We start from the raw sequence: 25,984 nt of genomic DNA on the forward strand, positions 1-25,984 counted from the left end.
TTAAGTTTCAGGCAAGTTTAATTTTGCAGTTGTGTCTGTTTCTTCTCTTTTACTTTAAGTTTGTGTATACAAATTTGTTGGTGGATTTTAATTGAATACTAAATTCTGAGTTGAATGAAGGTTTGATGGTGACATTTTACTTCCAGTCCTGTGATGAATCCAGTTGAGACTGCTGGGCTAAAAGACACTTTGATTTTGTGTCAAAACAGACCATGTGTTTGATGGTTCTCACTCCACCACTCTCTAAGCCTGAGCACAGTTCAGTAAAGACGACAATTGCAACTTAATATAATGTCTTTAATATAATCTATTAAAAATATTCACAATATGAATACATATTTGCAGATTCAAGATTGTTTGTCATTCTTAAGTACACGCGTGTAAAGAGCAACAAAGTTATTTTTGTTCCAGATCTGATGCAGTGTAAAAAAAAAGCACAATAAGCATAAAACAATAAATATAAAAGCAATCTTGTAAAACACAATGTACAAGTAACTGTTGAGTGTGGCCTTATATACTTAAGATTAGCTTGTATACATATGTACATAAAGTATTGCTAGATTTAAGAATATCTGAACATAAGGTAACTGACAGGAAATGATAGTGACAGAGTGACTCTTGGCAAAAGGAACTCTTCAAGGTAACAGCAGGGGACATGAAGTCACAGTACAAACAGTGACTCAGTGTAGTTATGAGGTGTGGGGTGGAAGCTCAAAGTGTCAATGTATGGGGCGGGGATGAAGGGTGCTGAGGGGCAGGGCAGAGCAGACGAGTGATGACTGATGTGGATGTAGTGCTGGTGGGATGAGTTAATGTGGGGAGGTGTTGATCAGCCTGGTGGCTTGGGGGAAGTAACTTTTTTTGAGTCTGGTGGTCCTGGTGTAGATGCTGCATAGCCTCTTCCCTGATGGGAGATGAGACCCAAGAGTAAAATTATGTGAGGATCTACATGTAAGAAGATTTTGAAGGGGCAGAGCAGAAGAAAGATGAATGATGAAAATTCTGTTCAAAATCACCGAACTGAAACTTCCCTTCTGCATTGTTGTTTTGTTCACTGTTGAGCATTACCATTACTTTTCCAGGTCTAAAACATTTGGAATATTTTGAGTGTTTCTCAAGATGATTGAGGATTATGCCACCAGTTATAGAGTTAATTCAATCAACCACAGCCAGAAACATGTGGTTGTAATCTAGCAGCACCGTGCGGTGAGTTTTGTGGATCGAAATAAGGAATTTGAAATCAATAGCAAGAAACAAGAAACTACTAGACAGGTATATGGAGGAATCTAAGGTGGGGGCTTATATGGGAGGCAGGGTTTGAGGGTCGGCACAACATTGTGGGCCAAAGGGCCTGTACTGTGCTGTACTGTTCTATGTTCTATATAATACAACCTGTTGGAGGAACCTAGTGGGCCAAGCAGCATCTGTGGAGGCAAAGAGATGGCCAACATTTTTGTTTAGAACCCTGAAATCAGAGTGGTCTCCATCCAAGTGTTGCTCATCCCTCTGCCAACGTAGATGCTTGACACAGTGAGTTTCTCCAGCAGAGTACTGCTCCAAATTCTGGTATCTGCGGTTGCTGTGTCTCTGCAGTCCTAAAAGCCAGGACCTGGGACTGTGACATGGACCCACTTGAAATGGAGCTTTGAGAGATTTCACCTTAAGATGTGCACTATGAATCTCAATTTTTAATGCACGCTGTTTGGTTTAGTAGGAACAGTACATGCTCCAGGATGGCAAACAAAGTGTCACTGACCATCTTAAATCATTGCCTCTCATATTCAGCCAGCATTACCCAAAGTATTCATAAATGGTGTCAATAAGCAGAACGTGGGCCTGCTTAATGGTTTTAATGATATCTGACCGCTTAAAGGATGGGTCCATGCTGGTTGCAGGCAAAGAGCTTATAAAAGAAAAAGGGCAATTTGAAGCAAAGTATAAAGTAGCAAGGAAAAAGAGAGTGACCCAGGCTTCCGTGACAGTTTTGAATAACCCTCTGGGGGGGGGGGGGGGTCATTATTTGCTGTAACTACCAGCTTGGCATCGTACTATCAGACATTTAAGAGTAGGCTTTTGGATGTATCACTGTTTCAGTGTGCAGGAGTCGGGATATCAGGATAGATTGTCACAGGTTGGTTCCCTGATAATTGTAAGATTTGAGTGAATTGAGCTACCTACCTGATCTCTGGTCTAGAAGTACGTGGAGCTCTCCCACTTTTTAAAATTTTTATTGAGATACAGCGTGGATAAGGCCTTTCACTCTACACTGCCCTCCTACCCCGATCACGGGACAATTTACAGTGACCAATTAAGCTACCAACCATTGGGTCTTTGGATTGTAGGAGGAAACCGGGAGCACCTAGAGGAAACCCACGCGGTCACGGAGAGAATGCCTCACAGGTGGCGGCAGGTGTCGAACCACGGTCACCGGTACTGTAAAGCGTGCTAACCACAGTGCTACTCTGTGCAATGGACGCTCAGGAATAAATTGCAGCTATACCACTTAGTTTTAAAATAGATTAACATTGATTTAACAGTAGTGTTATTACAAATTTACAATTACCGTGGGAGAAGTAAAGTCTGACTTTATGCAAAATGTATTATTTTGAAAAAAAAATGGAACGACGATTTTCTCACCTTCAGCGGATCACCCTTGACTGATTTATCCTATGCGTGGAAATTGCAACAATTATACTCTGAACTTGATGTTTTGTGGCAGAAATGCCCAATTCACAGTAGTGTCGAGGTTAGCGCGACGCTATTACAGCTCGGGGCGTCGGCGTTCAATCCCGGCGACCTCTGTTAGGAGACTCTGCTTCTCCCTGTGACCGCCTAGGTTTTATCCAGGTCCTCCGGTTTCCTTCCGCAGTCCAAAGACCTACGGGTAGGGTAATTGTCCATTGTAAATAGTCCCGTGATTAGATCAGGGTTAAATTGATTTGTCTGAGGTGCCTAGGCGGTGCGACTCGGACGGCCGGTAGGGCTGTTATCTCTAAATAAATGAATAAAATTCACTATCACATGATTGCCAAATCCAAATAAAATATTCAGCAAGAGTAGGCCTAAAGACCCATTGCACTTCCTTTGACATTCAATATGCTCGGCACTGATCTTGTGCCTTGAATGCACTTTCCTGTCCAGATATTTTCACACATCATTGAATACAACCAAAATTCAATCTGACCCTTGAGTATATACCACGGTTGAAAACTCACACCCCTCTCAGCATCTCCCTCATCATCATCTGGCTGGTCCCTTAGCCTGAGGTGGTGCCTGTTGGTTCCGGACCCATCGGCTGGAAGAAACAGCCTCCTCGTCTATTTTATCAGCCACGTATACTGTACATCAATTAAATCACCTGTTCTTTCAAATTCTATTGAACGTAGGGCGATCACTCTCTTCAGGGGAAACCTCATCCACAGAATCTTTAGGGAGCGGTGTCTTAAAGGCAGCGTCCATTATTAAGGACCTCCAGCACCCAGGGCATGCCCTTTTCTCACTGTTACCATCAGGTAGGAGGTACAGGAGCCTGAAGTCACACACTCAGCGATTCAGGAACAGCTTCTTCCCCTCTGCCATCCGATTGCTAAATGGACATTGAAGCTTTGAACACTACCTCACTTTTTTAATATACAGTATTTCTGTTCTTGCACATTTTTTAAAAATCTATTCAATATACGTAATTGATTTGTTTAATATGTTTTATTTTATTTTTTTCTCTCTCTGCTAGATTCTGTATTGCATTGAACTGCTGCTGCTAAGCTAACAAATTTCACGTCACATGCCGGTGATAATAAACCTGATTCTGATCTAAGGACACTCCTCCCACTGACCACCAGTTGTCCATCCGTCAAAGAGTTTGTAGGTGTCACATTGACTGTATTAGCCAAGAACCCATAAAATCGGAGGGAAGTAAGTTATCCTCGATCCAGAGGGAAAATACAATCAGCCTACATGTGTCAGAAAGGACCAATATTTTCACCTCACCTATTTTTTTTCGATTTCAGCGCTACCTGTTTCTAATCCTAACGTTTCCACAACTATTTTACTCACTTTATGTATCTGCTTCGTGTTGCTCAGTGGCCCGTAATTTTAGATTAGTTTATTCCGAATTTTAAACCTCTCCGTCGTGGGGCTGGGTGGGGTAACCTCGCCGGGACAGCAGGCGAATCTATCGCGGATCCCGAGAGTAAATTCTATCATAATGTCACACTTTAACGCACACAAATGAATTATTGATAAAGGACCACGTGTCCTGCGGTCTTGTTGTTGCCCTTTCAGTTGTCATGGTTATTTTGTACCAGCGGTGCTGTTCTGATTGGAGAAGGACGCCGTCTCCCAGCAACGTGCCGGTGTTTGGAAAGGACGGGGTGGGGCGCTCGGGAGAATCCAGTGGCTGCTTCACGGAGTCGCTGTTTGAAGGCTGAAAGTAACAAACACGAACCTGTGGGTAAGTCCCTGGTTTTTTGCTGATGTTTGATGTTTGAATTCACTGGAGCGCAGCAACTTTTATTTACGTGTTACATCCTCCAACCATCGAATGATGGGTTAAGTACTTTCATTTACTGGACGACCTTTTCTTCACATGTTAGTGATTTAAGTAATGCCCACTGATCGTTCCGAAGCCGAACACAAAAAGTAGAAAACTTAGCCCCTCAGCAAAGGCCTGACAATGGCGCACGAAAGCAAAGAGGCTAGCTAAGTTCCTGGTTGCTACACGAGTCTGGTCAGGAAATGTGGGAAGAGCAATTTTAATTAACTTTTTTAACGCTGATGGTTAATGTGCGGGATCAGGACTGAGACTGCAAGTCTGCAAAAAAATTCTGTTATTCAGGATTCTGAGTATCCGGATTGTAGAAGATATCTTTGATATGAGAGTTCATATCTTTTATCTCCAGCCAACCTCTCTTCTCACTGCATCAAAATGGAATCTTCATCAGACTCAACACTGTACTCTGTAATTCGCTTCCTGATTTAGATGTTACTGCTCCTCGTCCTTCCTTCAGAGATATCCTTGTACATCTCCTCAAATCACTTAACTGATTTCTTTTTTAACTGTATATCAACTTATTTCATTGCTCATTTGCTGTTCAATACGTTAGGGAAACTTGTTTTATTGCTAACTTTCCTCTCCACAGATGCAGCCTGACTTGGTGAGTACAGCATTTTGTTTCTTTCTGAGGAATACTTGTGGGTCCACCCCTTCCTTCTCTCTTTCAACTTTTCCCACCATCTACTTAACAATAGAATAAAGTGCCAAGACATGTTTTATGTCAATGCCATCTCAATATAAACCGTTGGTTAGGAGGGACATTAAACTTCCTAATTTTAAGATAATTAAAAAGGAAGAGCATTTTCTAATTTAAATTCTATGTGGATTGAGAACATGAAAGATCATGTTTTACATATTAGTGGGAAAGTTCAGGACTGCCTGTAGTGTAGATACTTGAGGGGTAAAACCAACTAAAAGATTAGAAACTCAAGTGGGAAGTTGAAAACAGAATTATCCCTTTGTTAACTCCAGTTAGCATACTGGGTGCTGTACTTTAAATCTTGCAAAAATACACCCAGTATTAATTAATTAATTAGAGATTAATACAAATCTCTAATCAGCCAATCATGGGGCCACAACTCGATGCATAAAAGCATGCAGACATGGTCAAGAGGTTCAATTATTGTTCAGACTGAACATCAGAATGGAGAAGAAATGTGATCTAAGTGACTGACTGTGGAATGATTGTTGGTGCCGGACAGTAGTTTGAGTATCTCAGAAACTGCCGATTTCTAGGGATTTTCACACACAACAGTCGCTAGAGCTTACGGAGAATGGTGCAAAAAAAAAATCTGGTGAGCTGCAGCTTTCTGGGTGAAAGTACCTTGTTAATGAGAGGGGTCGGAGGAGAATGGCCAGACTGCTTCAAGTTGACAGGAAGGCGACAGTAACTCAAATATTATCACATGTTACAACAGTGGCGGGCAGAAGAGCATCTCTGAGTGCTCAAAACATCAAACCTTGAAGTGGGGTAAGCTACGGCAGCAGAAGACCACGAACATATACTCAGTGCCCACTTTATTAAGTACAGGAGGTACCAAATAAAGTGGCCAACTGCATGTATATATTATTGAACATTGTAAAACCTTAAGAAAGATGTAGCAATAGAGAGGACATGAGATCTGTTTGTGATCAGAGGAGGTAATGAAACCCTTATCTGATAAAGCAGAACTGAGGATGATGCCATCACTGGTGGGAGGCTGTAATTACAGATTGGATTTAAGTGTTAGCAGAAGAGAGACAATCGCACTGATAGTTTCAGAGTTCTGAATATATCTATTCACCATTTATCTTTCTGCCAAAAAAAAAATGGGAAGTGCTGAGGTGCTCAAATGGTCAGGCAGCGCTTGTGGAGAGAGAAGCAGTTAATTTTTCAGGACAATGACTCTTCCTCAGAACTAGAAGAGATGTTCAGACCCTTGGCATGAACATGGAATTCTCTAACTTCCGGTAATTCCCTCCCCCTCCCTTCCTCTATCCCTATTTCACTCTGCCCCCTCCCCCAGCTGCCTATCACCTCCCTCATGGTTCCGCCTCCTTCTACTACCCATTGTGCTTATTTTCTTCTTCACCTTTCCTGCCTATCACCTCCCTGCCTCCTCTCCCCCACCCCCTTGTCTTTCCCCTTATTGGCTTTTCACCCGGAACCTACCAGCCTTCTCCTTCCCACCCTCCCCCACCTTCTTCCCCCTACAGTCCTGACGAAGGGTTCCAGCCCGAAACGTTGACTGATCATTTCCACGGATGCTGCCCAACCTGCTGAGTTCCTCCAGTGTGTTGTGAGTGTTACTTTGACCCCAGCATCTGCAGAGTATTTTGTGTTAGAGATGTTGTGCATGTCATTTGGATTTTCTTTTGAATTATCTGGGGTTCCCTGTTAATATCCTCTCCTTTCTTCACATGAAGCAGGCTGAGGATAAACATATCACTGTCACAGAGAGAGAAAATAGTAATCAACCGTAGTATATTCTTCTAACAACTCTGAATTTTATTTTTCAGTTGATTTCACAAAGGCAAAATGGAAACTCTGAGTTTAAAATCAGCTCAGAGATATTCTGTCCCAGACTGGTTTGCCAGTAATAACCAGGTTTCAACCAATTCAGAAAGACAACGTTATACGTCCCACCAGATTCGGCAGGAAAGCAGGAGCCTGCGAAATGAAACCAACAATCAGGTATGAATCCAAGCCACGGCATTTATGAAAGAGGTCGTGAATGCATACAGAGAACAGTACCACACAGGAACAGGCCCTTCGGCCCATCATAACCATGCTGAACATTAAATTGCACATCTGCCTGCACATGGCCCATATCCCTGTGTGTCCACAGTAAATGGTGGCCCTGCTTGTAACAGTCACATACTTCGAACAAACAGATTATGTCCTGAGTTCTTTAGTGGAACTAAACTAAAAGAGCTCAATTCAAGGCCGTTTTGGGTAATTTTGAGTGAGTTGTAGCATTTTGAAGTACAATTTTAAGTAAAGGTGAACTTCATTACAGCAGTGAGGAAGACGACTGGAATCTATTTCAGGATTCAACATTTTTGATAAGTAATGGAATCTGTAGCGGCAAAACTAATCCAAGATCAGAACAAAACAATTACCGGTAGCCTGCGACCCTGCGGAGTTGTTACACTTGCGTGAGGCGCCCTCAGCTCCGATGAAATGATCCTTCCCAAGAGTTGAATCCTTTATTCAACCCTTTACTAGCAATTAGCAAACATAACAAAGTGTTATTGAGCGTTTACTCAACGCTCAGCAAAGATATGACCTCCACGGTCCCAAGCTACAAACTACCACAAAATGAGCAAGAGTACGTAACTTATTCCCGTTACCTTTACCGCGCCCCCACTCGTGACTAGTTACCGTAATAAATGTAATAAATGCACAGCACAGAATAGAAAGCAAATAGAGAACAGATGCATGGCTCCTACAGTATCAGTGACTTGCTAGCTCATTTGAGAGGGCGTTAAGACTCACATTAAGTTTCTCCCTGATAAACATTAGGGAACTAGAAGGGTTTTTTTTTACAACAATCAGTAGTTCTGTGACTGTTACTGCACTAGGATGAAGCCAGGTCTTTTCTGTGAGGTGGGACTATTAAAAACACTTCAGTTTCTTGGCTACAAAGCATTTTGTATGACCAAAGGGCTTGAGAGTCTTTCAATGTTAACTTTCTGATTTGCGTGCCCTTTCCCAGTCTAATCAGTCAAGCAGATATGCGGAACGCAAGAGATTCTGCAGATGTTGGAAATCTGGAGCAGCACACGCAAGGTGCAGGAGGAACTCAGCAGGTCAGGTGGCTTTCTAGTTGGGAAATGACCAGTCAACGTTTTGTGCCAAAACCCTTCGTCAGGATGGGAAGGAAAAGACAGAAGTCAGAATGAAAGGGCGGGGGAGCACAAGCTGGTGGGTGACTGGTGACACCAGATGAGGAGGAGAAGATGGGAAGGTGGAAGATGGGATGAAGAGAGAAGCAGGGAGGTGATAGGTAGAAGAGGCAAAGGGCTGAAGAATCTGACAGGAGAGGAGAGTAAACCATGGAATTAAGGGGAGGAGGTGGGAAACCAAAGGCAAGGTGTGTGTAAGGGCAAGGAGGAGATGGAGAAGGACCAGTGGGATTCATGAAGACGAAGAGGAGTAGGGGATGGAACAGAGGCGAGTGGTTCTAGAAGACAGAGAAATCGATGTCGGTGACATCAGGTTGGAGACTTCCAAGATGGAATATGAGGTGCTGTTCCTCTAACTTGCGAGTATTCTCAACTTGACAGCAGAGGAGGCCACGGGCAGACATGTGAGTGTGGGATTGGAAAGTAGAATTACAAGGGCTACTTTGAGGCATTTGAGTGAGTAGTGGAGTTAAAATAACCGCGCCATGGATGGTCCCCAAGCCCAGCTGTGAAAGGTGGAGGGTTGGGCATGGGGCTAGCAACCCTGCCTCATAAAAACCCAGAGCTGCAGTAACTCCAAAGGCCTCGTCCCTGGAGGAGGAAGGGTACACCAGGAAGGCGAGCTACACCTGGAACCAATGTGAAAGACTGGCCCAGAACAGAGGACTCTGGCCAGTTACCTTCGACGGCCTACGCCTAGTAAGGATGATGAGCCGCAGTGAGTGAGGAGTTAAAGCAGCTGGCCATCTGAAGGTAGATATGGATGTCCAGCTTATGTAGGCCCTAGATCTCCCGAGGAAAGCTCAGTAATGAGCAGACGTTCCAATGAAAATCCCACAGGAAGCCCACGGGTGGGTGCAAGTGGCGCCTGAGTCTCGTGGTAGAGACACGAGAGACCACAGACGCAGGAATCTGGAGCAACACACAATTCGCTGGAGGAACCCTGTGGGTCGAGCAGCACCCCTGGGAGGGGAAAAAATCCCACATCAGGACCCTGAGTTTCTTGATGTTCACGTGTAGAAGACACACGTCAGGGTTGTATACTGCAGACATACTTCGATAATAAATGAACCTCTGGACTGGTCAATTTAATAAAGCCTTGATGACACAAATACACGTTATTCAGCTTCCCATGAAATATAAAATAGATGACCACATTGTAGAATCTTGCTCATTTTCACCTGTATAAATGTAATTTTGCCTTCCTTTGTAAGTTACTATTCTGGGAAGGCAAGATCCCCAGTGTCTCAGCTCGCTGTTGAGAGACCAATATCTAATTACACTTCTAGATCATTATGTATGAACAAGAACTTCTGTTCTCATTGTATTTTCACTTCCAGCCTCATTCTTTACTCTCTCAATTCATTTCTGTCTCAGTATGGACTTGCCAGTAAATGTGGTGACCAGTATGAAGACTTACTGTCATCATATGTACACAGAGGTGATGAAACCAGGTTATTTAGTCCATTTGTTGAAAACAGACGCGGAGGCACAGGCAGACAGTAAGGTAGTGGTGAGCATGATGCTTTACGGTACAGGGGGACCCCAGTTCAACTCCCACCACTGTCGGTAAGGAGTTTGTACGTTCTCCCTGTGACCGTGTGAGTTTCCTCCGGGTGCTCTGGTTTCCGCCCACAGTCTAAAGACACACACCGGCTGGTAGGTTAATTGGTCATAGTAAGTTGTCCTGTGTTTAGGCTCGGGTTAAATCGGGGGATTGCTGGGCAGCGCGGCTCAAAGGGCTGTCTCTCAATAAATAAATAAATCAGCTAGGTCGCTCAGCCATCTGAGGGTGCTTGCGTTCAGTATGCCCGAGGTTCAGTTCCTTGGATCTGTGAGGGACTTTGCGTACAAGTGTTTCCCAACATTTGGCTGAAAAGCAGCAGTTATGGTTGTGACACCTCAAAGGCAAAACCTGCGACTATGAAGTAATTTAATACTCCATCACTTGTGAAAGGCATTAGATAAACGCACATGAGAAAACTGCAGATGCTGGAAAACTCACACTGCCTGGCTTGCTGCGTTCCTCCAGCATTTTGTGTGTGTTGCGTTTATCCTTCAATCCATTTATACCCATTTTCATTTAAAGGTGACAGCAAATTTTAAACTTAGCGTTTGGAAAACCTACCAGGAAAGTATCACCAGACCTATGAAACACAACTGACTTTACTCAGACTTACCAGGAGAGTATCGCCAGACAAATTAAACACAACTGACTTTACTCTGACTTACCAGTGTCTGAGATGGAAAATGAGAAATAACCACAAAACCTTCTGAACACACCACCGGTCACATTTGCCATTCTTGGGCTACCTTGCCTGAAACAAGCAGTCACTGTTACATTTTATGGAGAGACATATAATGTCTTCTCTATCTCTTCCTTTTCAATTTTTCCAATGATCTTGTTTAGCGTGTATATGCAGCCGCAGTACAGTATTGGTTTGACATCCAGTGCCTGTTCCCAAAGAACCTGATCCATTCGTACAGCTGAGGGCAAATTGCATAGCTGTAAAAATTGTGTTTCGGAATGAATCCCGGGGAATTAGAAAATATATTCTGATGTAGTCTTGCAACTAGTGTAAATCAAGCATTACAATTACAGAGCAACAGACACAAATTGTAGGTGGAACTCAGAAGGTCAGGCAGCATCTCAGGAAATTAATAAACAGACGATGTTTCAGGCTGAGGGCCTTCTTCAGGACTGGAAAGAATGGGGGGGGTGCGGGGTGTGACACCAGAATGAAAAGGGAGGGGAGGGGAGGGGAGGGGAAGGAGGATGACAGGTGAAGCCGGGTGGGTGGGAAAGGTCAAGGGCTGGAGAAGAAGCAATCTGACTGGAGAGAAGAGAGGACCACAGGAAGAGGGTCCGGGGGAGGTGAGACGAGGTAAGAGGCCAGAGTGGGGAATAGAAGAAGAGGGGAGGGGGAAGTAGTTTTTTTACTGGAAGGAGAAATTGATATTCACGCCATTGGGTTGGAGGCTACCCAGATGGAATATATGGTGTTGCTGCTTTACCCTGAGAGTGGCCTCATCTTAGCACAGGAGGAGGCCATGGACTGACATGTCAGAATGGGAGTGTGAATTGGAATTAGAATGTTTGGTCACTGGGAAGTTCCACTTTTGGTGGATAGAGCAGAGGTACTCGACAAAGCGGTCCCCCAATTTATGACGGCTCTCACCAATGGTAGAGGAGGCTGCATCGGGAGCACCGGACACAATAGACAGCCCTAGAAGATTCGCAAGGGAGGTGTTGCCTCGCCAGGGAGGACTGTTTGGGGCCCTGAATGGAGGCAAATGGAGGTAGCACTTGGGACACTCGCAGGGATAAGTGCTGGGAGGGAGATTAGTGCGGAGGGATGAATGGGCAAGGGAATCACAGAGGGAGCGATCCCGATGGAAAGCGGTAGGAGGGGCAGGTAAAGATTTGTTTATCAATTACAGGTTTGTCAGTTGTTAACCTATATAATAGGAATAGTATCTCCAAAAGATCACAATCTTTAGTAACCACTGTGCACGTTCTGACATGTGTATAAGAAAAATGAGGATGAATAATGTCCCGGCAGTGATATTGACAAGCTTAGTAACCTGGTAAACTAAACAAAATTTGTTCTTTCGACCTGTAATTTAATCAATCTTTTCATTCTAATGTCTTCTGTTCTCATCGCTATTTATTTCTGACCTTTAAGAAATTTGTATTCGGAACTGTGTTGTAAAGGTTATTAGACTGGAAATATTTGGGGGGGGGGAGGAGGGGTTGGGAAGCTGACTTAGAATGTACAACTTAGAATGATGCTATTTCCAACCAGCTGGTGGAAGCTGACCTTCGTGATCCAATTGAGTTTATTGATCTGTGGAACTGTATGATCTACTACTCATTGCAGACTAAATGGGACCAAGAGGATAACAGCACCCGACTCGCTGACCGTATGGACGATGTGGAGCGATGGAAGGAACTTCTGGAGATTGCTCTTTGCGATATTAATGCTGAAATAGATGGTTTAACCAAAGTAAGTTTAACTATACTGTGTAGTTCCTCCTGATCTCAGAATTATTACATTTTGAAAGCATTGCATTGCGCAAACATGAAGGTACAAACCTTGGATTCAGGTTATTGTATTTGAGGGTTTTCACTGATAATATTTGAACAATGAGGATGGAGGAAAAGTGAGGAAACTTCGTAAAGTCGGACAACAAATCGTCTTACTTAATCTGGGTGAATGTCAGGCGGAACTTTCTAAACTAGCCTGAAAAAAAATGTCCTGCCTTAGCTGAGCCTCAGAGATACAAGCTTTGTTGCTTCTTCACTTACCCTGGGTCCCTCGTATTTTCCAACCTTCCCACTTACTTTCTAACAACATCCATTTCCCTTGTCGCACCTCCACGGTACGGTAAAGACCCAGGCACTGAAATCAAATGCAAACTTCACACCACAGCGAAAATTAGAGTGATCCTTCTATCTGTGTAGTTTAAGGATTTAATCAATGTTTTCTTTATCCAGAGAACACCTAATAGGTTTAAGATTACTTAATGTCACCTCCAGTACACAAGTGTAATGGAGAATGAAGTAATTGCTACTTCAGATCTGGTGCAGCACAAAAAAAAACCACGCAATAAGATAAAGAACACAATAATAAAACACATTAAATATAAATACATAAGATAGTTTATATACATTGATTGATTGTATATCCATAGGTACAGGATTGTCAGAGCACAAGGTGACTGACAGGAAATGATAAAGTAGTGGTGGTGGGGGGTGTGGAGGTGGAGGTGTTGATCAGCCTTACTGCTTCGGGAAAGTAATACTTCTAAATTATTCAACCTGATCAAAGTTAATATATATTTTTACGTGGAGGGAGGTATATTTTCATACAGTTGAGTAGTTTTAATTGACCCCTTCCAGACTAAGGAAGAAGCAGAACGTGCTTTAGAAGCCAAGAACCTAAATCTGGATGTTGCCATCGAGTCTCTAACTTTACGGGAAGGTCGGCAGGACATTGATCTTGTGACAGACCAAGTGCATGAACAGCTGCTTAAGGAGGTTGAGGTGATTGATGGTTCAAAGAAAGCACTTCAGCAAAAAGTCAGTGAAGCCTTTGAACAACTCAGGTATGTGCAAACATCTGCCTGTAACTTATTAGTATCTCTGATCACTTGTGACATCTTGCGTTACTCATATCCAGTATATTTTGAAATCTACTAAGTTATCCAAAAGTGTAGTGCGACCAGAACTAGAGGACAATGGTTAAGGCTGAAAGGTGAAATATTTAAGGCGAACCAGAGGGGAATCTTCTTTATTTATTTAGAGAAGTACAGCAGATACTTGCACCTCACTGAGCCGCACTGCCTGGCATCCCTCAACTTAGCCCTAGCCTCATCACAGGACAACTTGCAATGACCAATGAACCTACTAACCGATAGGTTTTTGGACTGTGGGAGGAAACAGGAGCACCCGGAGGTAACCCATGCATGCACAGGAAGAACGTACAGACTTGCTTACAGAGGTGCGCAGGAATTGAACTCCCAGCACCCAGACTGCAATAGCGACACTACGCTGCCACAGCGCAGAGGGTAGTGCGAGTGTGGAACTATCTGCCAGTGGAAGTGGTGGATGCAGGTTCAATTGCAACATGGATAGGAGTATGAAGGGCTATGGTCCAGGCACGGCTCAAAAGGACTAGACAGAATAATAGTTCAGCTTGGTCAAGATGGGCTGAAGGGTCTGTTTCTTTACTATCGTGCTCTATAACTTTCCACTTTCATTTAGAACTCTACAAATGCAGTCCCTGAACCAACTACTGTGAAATGATTTGGTTCCCTTCTCAATCCTCTTGTGGAGGAACAATGATCTTGCCTTTGGATTATCCATAGACATACAATATCTAGATTTCAACTGCCCTGAACTTCAATTAATCTCCATAGTTCAATATGCACTTAAACTCTTCCAAAGCTCTGCACTCACATCTTACTGGCTCAAAGTCCTGTTATGTATCACTCTTGTTCTAACCAAATTATCTAAGTCCCAGTTCTCCCGGTTGTGTTGAACTAACATGCAAGGAAAAGGTCCATTGTTGAAATGTTATCCGTTTTCAAAATTTTTCCTTCTAACTTTAGTTTCTCTTCCATCTTCCCTCTCCGTCTTCCAAGATTGAAGCTTTAAGGCGTTGGAATCTACATGGAAAAACTCTAAACTTGGTAGGGTAGTGGTTAGCACAAGGCTTTGCAGAGTGCCAGGAGTAAGATCAGGTTCAATCCCACCACTGTAAAGGAGTTTGTATGCTCTCACCGTGACCATGTGGGGCTCTGATTCCAAAGACATATATTTACAACTGGTGAGTTTTTATTGCAACATTCAAAATGATTGTCCATGCCTTCATAGCTCCTAATTTGTTGAAGTAGTGAAGTGTTTTATTTTCACTCCAGGCCATTTTTGACATCTCCAAGTCCGAATTCTTGAAACCACAGTAAGCAAAATCATTCTGAATTGTTATAAATTGAGAGTTTATTACTCGCCAAATATCAGTGACAAAAATCTCTTTTTTTTTTAACACAGTAAGTGACGTTATTTAAAAACTGTTCACTCTAAGCACAGTGTAGTGTCTAATGGCCACACGACATGCCCATGGCTAATGCCGGTTAGAAAATGTTCGGCAATAATGCCCTGCCCCAATTAAGCCGCTTAGGATCTCAAATAAATGAAGGGAATCCCATCTTTTTTATCAATTTGTTTTTGTTCTTTTAGCCTCATCTCAAATAAGCAACTGTCCCAATTAACCAGAATCCACTGTTTTGGAAAATCCTATTGTTACGTACCCCGTAACTGGGTTGCCCAACCAGCAGAAATGGATCACTCAGTTGGAGTCTGGATTACTAGAACTAAGAAAGTTTTATTAAAGAAACAAGCAACACAGTAATCGAAAGGATAATAAATGCAACAGTTCAGCAATGATAACCACATGTGCACAGAATTAAGATAACAGCATCAATCAAGCTCTATCGTTGTCTAGGGATAAATGACCAATTTCAAAGTGACACAAAGTTCAGTCTGATTTAGTAGTTCAGTTCGCAGTAATCGTTGCCATGGCGATGGACAACGTGGGGGGGGGGAGACAGAGAGAGAGAACGGGAACGACTGATCATTCAGACACGTCTTCCACTCACAGACCAGCGATATGGCTCACAAGCAGCTTTTGGGCAGGTCCTTGGTGATGTCACCTGAGGTCACCGACTGCGACCCCTCCTCCAGATGCGGTCGATCCTCTGCAGTGAACTCGGCACCCAAGCAAGGGCGGACACACACCAGGTTCCCGCTGATCGTACCTTTCCACCCTGTGCGTTGTCCGGTACTTCCCACCGACTCGTGAGAGGCGCACCGCTTCCAGGGTCTCGTTACCTCGGGTGTCATGTGTGTGTCCTGCCTTAGCGAACCTGTCCCTTTTTATCCCCCTGCTGGGGTATCGCCTGTCCATCACTTCAAACAGTTCAGGGTTCAAAGGGGGAGCCGCTCCAGACAGCTCTCTCTCTCTCCCGTCCCTTCATTACACATCTCCAGACGCTGCTCCATTGTTCCTTATCTCTCCTTCCCCTGAGGACAGGTGGCAAACCAACTGCTGACCTCACAGGACAGCTAACATCTATGTGTATTCTCGCCACACTATATAGATTCCAGACAACATCTTTAGAAGACACATTTTTCTTTCCCCATCAACATTCTAGAAGTACTGTTCCCTCCCTTAATGTGTTAATTTGCTCTTCCGTTTCCACCACCAGCCAGTATTTGCGGGAAGTCATCTGCCCTTCTCACCGTCTCCAGACCCAGGTTCTTTCTGATAAAGCAGTGATTGACCTGCATTTTTTTTTGCATTTAGTGTTCTGCTCCATGGTTGGGGGGACCAAAAGTGGAATGGGTGGCTTCTTTGCACACTACCCCCAGTCAGTCCTCAAGGGTAACCCTGTGCTCCTTACTGCCTGCCACCTTAACTCTCCGTCCCACTTCTACAATATGCCTTCTGGTCTATTGCTGCCCTTGGGATTTAAGATTAAAAAAAAACAACGGCAGAAAATCTACATTTTTGGTTGGTTTCAGAACAAACCAGTTGGAATGCAAGGTCATCGTCTTGCAACACTTACCTCTCTTTCTTCAGTGCTGTTCCCCAACCTGAATACTGCCAGCAATCTGTTTTCACTTCAGATTTTTAACACTACTTCCCAGAATATCTCCAGTCCACTGGGTTAACCCCAACTTTCCTTTTGCCTGTCACATTATGTTCCACCTCACTCCCTCAGGCCAGTTCTGATGAGAAGAAGTCAATCTCCATCAGTAACTGCTTCTCTCTCCGCAGATGCTGCCTGGCCTGTGAAGAACTTTGAGTATTCCCTGTTTTTGTTCTCCAGCCTGTTGATACATTAGGGACATTGAAGAGACTCTTATATGGTCACATGGTGATTGAAAAATGGAGGGCTATGTGGGAAGGAAGGGTTAGATTGATCTTAGAATAGGTTAAAACTTTGAGACAATGCCATCGTCTGAAGGGCCAGTAATGTGCTGTATTATTCTATGTTCTGATCCCCAACACTTATCCTCTCCCCTCCTGTTTTTACTCTTTTCATTCTATTCATACCTTCTACAAATAGACCTATCTGCAAGTAACCAGCTTTCTCAGCTGGAATTTGTCTCCTCGTCCTATCACAGACATTCCTTTCATCCTTTCCACCAAGTTTCTCTGCAAGTTACCTGATTTTGAGATTTTTCCCATTTCTGAAACGGTCTAGGTATTTGTGCAGAGCCCTGGAGTAGGACCTGCATCCACAACCTTATTGACTCGAGGTGAGATTGCGTTCTCAGCTGGCCCAATTGATTGACTGGACGGACGTCCTGTTGTTTTCTTTTCTTCATGCAGCTTGTTAATGGAAGCACGCCAGCAGCTGATCTTTGACATCAAGAATAAAAGGGAAGCTCTGAATACTGATGGAGTGGCCCTGTCTCTCAACAATAATTCCCCAAATATTTCACTCAAACCCAACCCACTGCGTATCCCTCCTGGGTAAGAAAATCTTTTTTGTCCGATGTGGATTGTTCTCAGTGCTTCGTTTCAGTTCTGTACTCTTCCACCCGTCACTCCAAAGACAAACAGGTTTCCCCCTTTTGATTATGATGAACTATGGCTATAATTTCGGCAGCATATTGACCAATTAACTCCTCTTCTAGGCATCCATGTTATTAGGCTGAGGTTGACTAAGTGATCACAAACTAGAAGCTTGAATGAGATTAACCTATCTAGTGGTCAATTTACCCACTGAGCCAATGCAGTTTGACCTTTGTACTGAAAAAGGTCTTGGATTGAGGCCAGGCAGCAACTCTCAGACACCTTCTGCACCCTCACCAACCCCATCAGCTCTGGAGATCTCCCAACCACTGCCACTAACCTCATTACTCTGCCTGCTCTTTTCTACCTCCTGCCCAAGATCCACAAACCTGACTGTCCAGGTAGGCCCATTATTTCTGTCCTCAACTGTTACCTGTGGCAGAGAACTCCACAGATTCACCACTCTCTGTGTGAAGAAGTTTTTCCTCATCTCGGTCCTAAAAGGCTTCCCCTTTATCCTCAAACTGTGACCCCTCCTTCTGGACTTCCCCAACATCAGGAACAATCTTCCTGCATCTAGCCTGTCCAATCCCTTTAGAATTTTATACGTTTCAATCAGATCCCCCCTCAATCTTCTAAATTCCAGAGAGTATAAGCCTAGTCGATCCAGTGAAAGCTTAGTTATGTTGAGTATCAAGAAAACACCCTGTGAATATGACAGTCGTTCTGAGCTATTGTTAAATCAATCTTCAGCACACCGACTTGGAATTGGTTTATTGTTCCACGATACAGTGAAAAGCGCTTTTTGCATACTGTTGATACAGATCAAATCATTATACAGTGCATTAAGGTATCGCAAGGATAAAATTAGCTGTCATAGAAACTAGCCTCCGTAGTATCCAAGGCATCTTCAAGGAGCGATGCCTCAGAAAGGCAGCATCCATCATTAAGGGCCCCCACCACCCAGGACATGCCTTCTTCTCATTGTTACCATCAGGTAGGAGGTACAGGAGCCTGAAGGCACATACTCAGTGATTCAGGAACAGCTTCTTCCCCTCTGCCATCTGATTCCTAAATGGACATTGAACGTGAACACTACCTCGCTTCTTTTTTATTTCTGTTTTTGCACTATTTATTGAATTTAACTATTTAATATACATTGTATTTGCATTTGATTTGTATGTTTTTCTTTCTCTTGCGCATCGAGTGTTGGTCTTTTATTTTTAATTTTATTTTTTAATTGGGTTCTTTCGGGTTTATTGCTTGGTGGCTACCAGTGGGCAAACAAATCTCAAGGTTGTATAATTTATACATTCTTTGATAATAAATGTACTTGAATCTTGAATATGCATACTTACAGTAATTCTGTCTTTTTCTCTATATTTATCTTGCATTGCTTGTACTGCTGCTGCTAAGACAAATTTCATGATATATGCCGGCGAGATTCTGATTTTGAAAAGTAAATCAGAAATGAGTACGTTTATGAGTACACTCAATTTCCCCCGAGATCAATAAAGTATATCTATCTACCTATCTATATTGTGGCCAATTGTAGCTTCTCAACTGCTGTCTTAGCTGAATACCTAATTCAGTTTGGCCACGTCAGCAATGATGTCCTCTAGCTTAGTACCACACAATTTATCATCATTCAGTAACCAAATAAATAGACCTAGGATATTCTCCAATGAGATGGTCACCTAAATTCAGGAAGCAGAAAAGACTAAACTAAAAATGATGAGGGTGGGGAAGAATGAGTTCACCTCTGTTTTTGTTGTTGCCTGCTTTGGGTAGATTAACCACTGTTCAGCAGTGGGATATGTTCAGCCGTTACAACAAGGACCGTGCAGAGGCAGAGATGAAAGCTTCAACTAGTCTTCGTGAGGCGATTCAAGCCACCATTAAACACGTAAGTCTTAATGAGAACTTCTAATCACCTCCTTATAGGACCTGCAAAAGCTGAAATCTGTGTCAAGGAGATTTATGTTAGACCATAAGATAATAAGACATAGGAGCAGAATTAGGCTATCTGGCCCATTGAGTCTGCTCCACCATTCAATCATGGCTGATCCTTTTTTTCTATCTCCTCCTCAACCCCGTTTCCCGGCCTTCTCCCCGTAGCCTTTGATGCCATGTCCAATCCAGAACCCATCAACCTCTGCCTTAAATACAGCCAACAACCTGGCCTCCACAGATGCACGTGGCAACAAATTCCACAAATTCACCACCCTTTGGCTAAAGAAATTTCTCCACGTCTCTGTTTCGAAAGGGCGCCTCTTTATCCCGAGGCTGTGCCCTCTTGTCCTAGACTCCCCCACCACGGGAAACATCCTTTCTACATCTACTCTGTCTAGGCCTTTTGACATTCGAAAGGTTTCAATCAGATCCCCCTCATCCTCCTGAATTCCAGCAAGTACAGACCCAGAGCCATCAAATGTTTCTCATATGATAACCCTTTCATTCCTGGAATCATCCTTGTGAACCTCCTCTGGATCCTCTCCAATGCCAGCACATCTTTTGGAAGATGAGAGGCCCAAAACTGTTTACAATACTCAAGGTGAGTCTCACCAGTGCCTTAGAAAGCCTCAGTATCACATCCTTACTCTTGTATTCTAGGCCTCTTGAAATGAATGCTAACATGACATTTGTCTTCCTCATCACTGACTCAGCCTGCAAGTTAACCTTCAGGGTGTTCTGCACAAGAACTCCCAAGTCCTTCTGCATCTCAGATTCCTGGATTTCCTCTGTTTATAAAATAGTCTACACATTTATTTCTACTACCAAAATGCAAGACCATGCATTTTCCAACATTGTATTTCATTTGCCACTTTCTTGCCCATTCTGCTAATCTGTTTAAGTCCTTCTGCAGCCTATCCGTTTCCTCAACATTAACTGCCCCTGCACCAATCTTCATATCATCTGCAAACTTGGCAACGAAACCATCTATTCCATCATCTAAATCATTTACATACAGCATAAAAAGAAGTGGTCCCAACACTGACCCCTGTGGAACACCACAAGTCACTGGCAGCCAACCAGAAAAGGATCCTTTTATTCCCACTCACTGCCTCCTGCCAATCAGCCAATGCTCTAAACATGTCAGTAACTTTCCTGTAATACCATGGGCTCTTAACTTAGTAAGCAGCCTCATGTGTGGCACCTTGTCAAAGGATTTCTGAAAGTCCAAATATACAACCTCTACTACATCCCCTTTATCTATCCTATTTGTAATCTCCACAGGGAATTCCAACTGGTTCACCAGGCAGGATTTTCCCTGAAAGAAACCATGCTGACTTTGTACTATCTTGTCCTGTGTCACCTAGTACTCCATCACCTCATCCTTAACAATTGATTCTAACATCTTCCCAATCACTGAGATTGCATTATTGTTAATCTTAAGCAAAGTAGATGCAAGATCAAAACTGCCTGTTGTGTAATTAATATTTCAGTAATATTTGAGTAATCTTGTCAATCTATTGTTTGCTTAAGCATTCTTGTTTGTTTATATAATTCATTATGGATTATACATTAAAATACATGCTAATTGCATAGGTCATCACACTACCATGTAATATGTGCACGCTTCACTTAAAGTAAATTCAAATTTAGACCACATTTTCAGACTCCCTTGTCTTCCTTTGAATTTACTTAATGTTTTGAAGTTACAAAACATAAGACTGCCTTGCTCCAGTATCTGATACGGCTACTCCAAAATAATTATTATATTTATAATAGTGATTATAAAGGGAAGGTTCTAAGATGAGGAGTTAAAAAAATTCACAATGTCAATAAAAAGTTTAGTAAATTGTCCTCCAGTCAGCAAGTTCTTGAGATATGTGTGTCACATGGGATGTGAAGGGGAAAGAGTGAGACCTTTTGAAAAAGGATAAGGATGAACAGACAAGAGGTATTTTGGAAAATGAAATGACCCATAACTCAATTCCTGATTTTTGTCCTTGCAGACCGATAATGAAATGGGGGCACAGCGAGTTGCCACAGACTTTGCCTTCAGGAAGAGAATTCATGAGTTTGAACAGGCCCTTAATGAACTAAAGTGGCAGGAGGAAAATGTAATGGACTTCATTCTATTTGGACACCGTTTTTGTTTGATTATATCTAAAGCTTGTTGAAACATGTATATTTCTAATTTATAGAATGATCAAGTCAGAACGACAGAATATTTATTTACCTTTAATTACTGCCCATTATGCCAGTGGTGTTTAAGGCAGCAATGAAGGTCCTCTATCTCTGTCTGTCCTTGGCCATCTTCTCTTGTGTGCCCCAGGTGTGGTTCAGGGTCCTCATTTCTGCCTCTTTGGTACGGCGCCAAGTTGTCTTTGGTCTCCTGTGTTTCCTCCACATTTCAGGGGTCCATCCCAGCTTGCTCTTTCCTCAAGCACCCATCGATAGCATCTGTAATTCATTGGACAATGACTCTGGCAAGAATCTCGCTGGCTGCTGACGAAAGTGTGATGCCACGCCAGTTGTTGCAATCACTTAGCGCTCCTTTCTTAGGGATCCTAACAATGACTCTCTTTGTCCAGTACTTGTCCCCTTTCCCAGATTATTGTGAACAGTGGCTGCTGCGGCCTCTGGTTCAGCTTTGAACAGTTCGGCATTCTAAAGGTTGTGTCTTCTTTACCTGTGCTGGTACTCAAATTAGATATCAATGTTGAGCCTCGAACAGCAGATTGAAATCTCTGTGCATTATATACAGTGTAAGATAGATAGATACTTTATTGATCCCAAAGGAAATTACTGTGTCACAGTAGCATTACAAGTGCACAGAGATACAAATATTAGAAGAAAAGTAAGGGGAATAAACCCTCAAACAGTCTAACAGGAGGGGGTCATCACTTACCCAGCTATAGGTTGACACATTATAGAGCCTAACGGCCAAGAGTAAGAATGACCTCATATAGCACTCTTTGGAGCAGTGCAGTTGTCTCAGTCTATTACTAAGAGTGTTCCTTTGTTCAACCAAGTTGAGTAACATTGTCCAGAGTTGCCAGGATTTTCTGCAGGGTCCTTCGTTCTACCGCAGTCTTCAGTGTGTCCAGCTTGACTTCTATAGCACAGCCAGCCTTTCTAATCAGTTTGTTGAGCCTGTTGGCATCACCCGTGTTGGCCACCACCTCATAGAAGATCGTACTGGCCACATAGATTGACAATTGAGTCTTGAGATAAGCGAAATGTAACCAAAGCCAGGCGCAATAATACCATTGTTTAGTTTCTTAAAGAAGAGTACAATGAGTATTATTGCACCTGGCTTTCTTCAGGAAAGGATGAGATGTTTACTTCATAGCTTTGGATCAACTTATCCAAACAAGCCAATTTCACAAATTGTATCCTCTGGTCTAGAACTTTAATATTGAGAAAGTTGACCATTATGTTGAAAAAATTGAGTCTGACTTGTTCTAAAAATTGTGTTGATTTTTTTTACTACAAAATAAACTCCATATCACTGAAAAATTAATTTTGTTCATTTAATTACTAATTACTTTAATATTTTCTCCTTTTGTATTTCACACTCAGACAATTTCTTAGTCATTTTGATTTCTGTACACGATTAACATTGAATTGAATACTTTACTTTCCAGTTTTTTTGCTTCAGTAAGGATTATTTAGCAAGATTAATCAAAGAAACACATTGTTGCCAGCCAGTTAATATATTCAGCAACGTTGTGATTTCTGCATCAAACTGCATGTGTTTAGACGGCTGTCTGATTTTGTCCTTAATGGGAAGTGTATGCAGAAGCCTTTGTTATTCCTCACTGGTAGCCACTCAAGGTTCCAGTCTTTGTGTTGGAGGATGTAACTTGCACTTTTGTCCGATATTCTGCACTTTCTCTTTTTGTGAAGCTACCTGTCCTGTTTTTTTTCTGTTGTAACAAATATTTTAGTTTCCTGTGTCATTGTTCTCACTCAGATCTTGGAGGAGATTGCAGATCTGGAAGAAGAAATTCGACACCTTGAAGCAGATCTTCGAGCTAAGACTGCGCCTTTGAAGGTGGCCCACACGAGACTTGAAACTCGTACCTACAGACCCAATGTTGATCTCACTAGAGATGAAGTAAGAATGAAAGCTTATTACATCATAGTGGTTCTACCTCAGTTAGGACTTTTGACACTGTTTTGGTTTCTGGCTGAGCCAACAAGTGAGCAACAAACTAAACCCTCTCTCCCGGGGTGGAAATTTCCTCCTTTTATCTCTTCAATTTCCTGTTCCTGCTGCTGCTGAATTCTTCATATGTACCTTTAGAGGGTTCAAAGGGGGTTCACAGAAATGATTCTGGGATTGAAAGGCTTGTCACATGAGGAGCATTTGATGGCTCTGGGACTGTACTCACTGGAATTCAGAAGAATGAGGGGTGACCTCATTGAAACCTATCGAATGGTGAAAGGCCTTGATAGAGTGGATGTGGAGAGGATGTTTCCTATGGTGAGAGAGTCTAAGACCAGAGGACACGGCCTCAGAATAGAGGGCTGTCCTTTTAGAATGGAGATGAGGAGGAATTTCTTAAGCCAAAGAGTGGTGCATCTGTGGAATCGGTTGCCACAGGAGGCTGTGGAGGCCAAGTCATTGGGTATATTTAAGGCAGAGGTTGATAGATCCTTGATTAGTCGGGGCATGAAGGGATACAGGGAGAAGGCAGGAGATTGGGGCTGAGAGGGAAAATGGATCAGCCATGTTGAAATGGTGGAGCAGACTCAATGGGCCAAATGGCCAAATTCTGCTCCGATATCTCATGGTCTTGTGGTCTAAATATTGCCATTGTATAGTACTGATGGGAGGATATGCCTAATGAAATTATATTGTATGATTACAACTTTCCCATACCACATACAATGCAGAGGATGCGAATTACTGATTAATAAAATAGAGGGAGAACTATCTTCATTCGCCGTAATGTGATTTGTTGAAGATGGAATGATGACCACTGTCAGTAGCAAATGTTTTGTTTCTGCAGGCACAGTATGGATTGATAGATGAGGTACACCAGTTGGAGGGGACCATCGCTGCCCTCAAAGAGAAACTTGGTCAATCTCAGTAAGTTGTATGTACTCAACTCACACATTAGCTTTCACACAGAAAACAACTTCTCCAATGTAGGTGCCAAAAGCACTCATTATATTAATTTCAGATTTTGAAACGATATAGTTTTGTCTAGAGACTGCATTGTAGAAGTTTCAGAACTATTGGCCTGCCATTTCCTTTCTCAAAATATGGTCCACTCAAACCCTTATCATCATGAATCTTAGTGGATTTTTGTTCATTAAACAATGTGAATGTTTTCCACTTGAACAAAATTAGATCTACGGTACATTCCTAATATTCCGTCAAGGAAAATCAAGGCAATTTTCCTCTGTTAATGATTGCAACTCTGGCAGTCATTTCCTTGTGGGAAAGACCTACCTCCACATGGTGGCGCTGTTGAGATAAGTAGGAGGTACTTGCAAAGTTCTGCTGTAAATGACTTCAATGCAATCGCTGACAGAGGAAACAGTCATTGTGGAAATTGTGTGAAACCTCAAAAGGCCCCAAAATTGTGAGGCTGATTGTGAATTGCAGAGTTTACTGGACTGTGATAAATGTTACATTATTCTGGGGGGTGGGGTGGAAGAAACACAGTTTAGAGATGAGGAATATTTATATCCTTTATGATTCTACTCCAGGGATGCCTTAACCTTGCTCTACAAACAACTGGCACGAGTACAAGAAGACATCAGTTTAAAGACCCATTCCCTCTGCCTTGATAACAAGAGCATGGATATAAGGAGAAAACTGACAACACCACCCGAGAAATATGTGTCGAAGATGGATAGTTTCAACCGTACACCCAACCGGGAACTTTCAGAAGTTAAATGCAGACAGCTTGATTTATTATGATGATATTGGATTGAGTTCATAGAGGAGAATACATTTTATAATGTGATGATGCACCTGCAGCAGTGAACATGTATTACACATGCAGTAGTCGTCAAGGAAATAAATAAAAGTGCCTCATCTCTCTCAGCGAGTGTATAGAGTCATAAAGCACCGTGCCCTTCGGCCCATCTAGTCCATGCTAAACTGTTGTTCTGTCTAGTTCCATGAACCCACACCTGCACCATAGCCCTCTGTACCCCTCCCATCTGCTTACTTAATCCAAACTGCACTTAAATGTTGAAATTAAACCCACATCCCACCACTTTCGTTGGCAGCTCATTTCACACTCTCACCACCTTCTGAGTGAGGAAGATTCCTCTCAGGTCCCCCTTAAACCTTTCTCCTTTCAACCTTAGCCCATGACCTCTAGTTCTAGTTTCGCCCAATCTCAGTGGAAAAAACCTGCTTGTATTTACCCTGTCTACACCCCTCATAATTTCATGCATTTCAATCAATTTCTTCAGAGTCAAAAGTCAAAACCATATAAGTTTTTCTTTACAATTACTTGTCATTTTCTATAAAAATTATAAA

General features: G+C 42.7%; 1 protein-coding gene across 1 annotated transcript; it reads left to right on the top strand.

Moving 5' to 3' along the window:
- Window positions 1-4,311: 4,311 nt before the first annotated feature.
- tekt2 (tektin 2 (testicular)) lies at window positions 4,312-25,540 on the top strand. The gene is made up of 10 exons (XM_072247007.1): window positions 4,312-4,450; window positions 7,052-7,226; window positions 12,322-12,447; window positions 13,344-13,549; window positions 17,341-17,484; window positions 19,318-19,432; window positions 21,486-21,593; window positions 23,453-23,596; window positions 24,495-24,574; window positions 25,201-25,540. Exons 2-10 carry the CDS (start codon window positions 7,071-7,073, stop codon window positions 25,412-25,414), a joined length of 1,293 nt encoding a protein of 430 aa, XP_072103108.1. The 5' UTR covers window positions 4,312-4,450; window positions 7,052-7,070; the 3' UTR covers window positions 25,415-25,540.
- Window positions 25,541-25,984: the final 444 nt, after the last annotated feature.

This window comes from Mobula birostris, chromosome 30 (assembly GCF_030028105.1).
Source record: "Mobula birostris isolate sMobBir1 chromosome 30, sMobBir1.hap1, whole genome shotgun sequence".
Lineage (NCBI taxonomy): Eukaryota > Metazoa > Chordata > Chondrichthyes > Myliobatiformes > Myliobatidae > Mobula > Mobula birostris.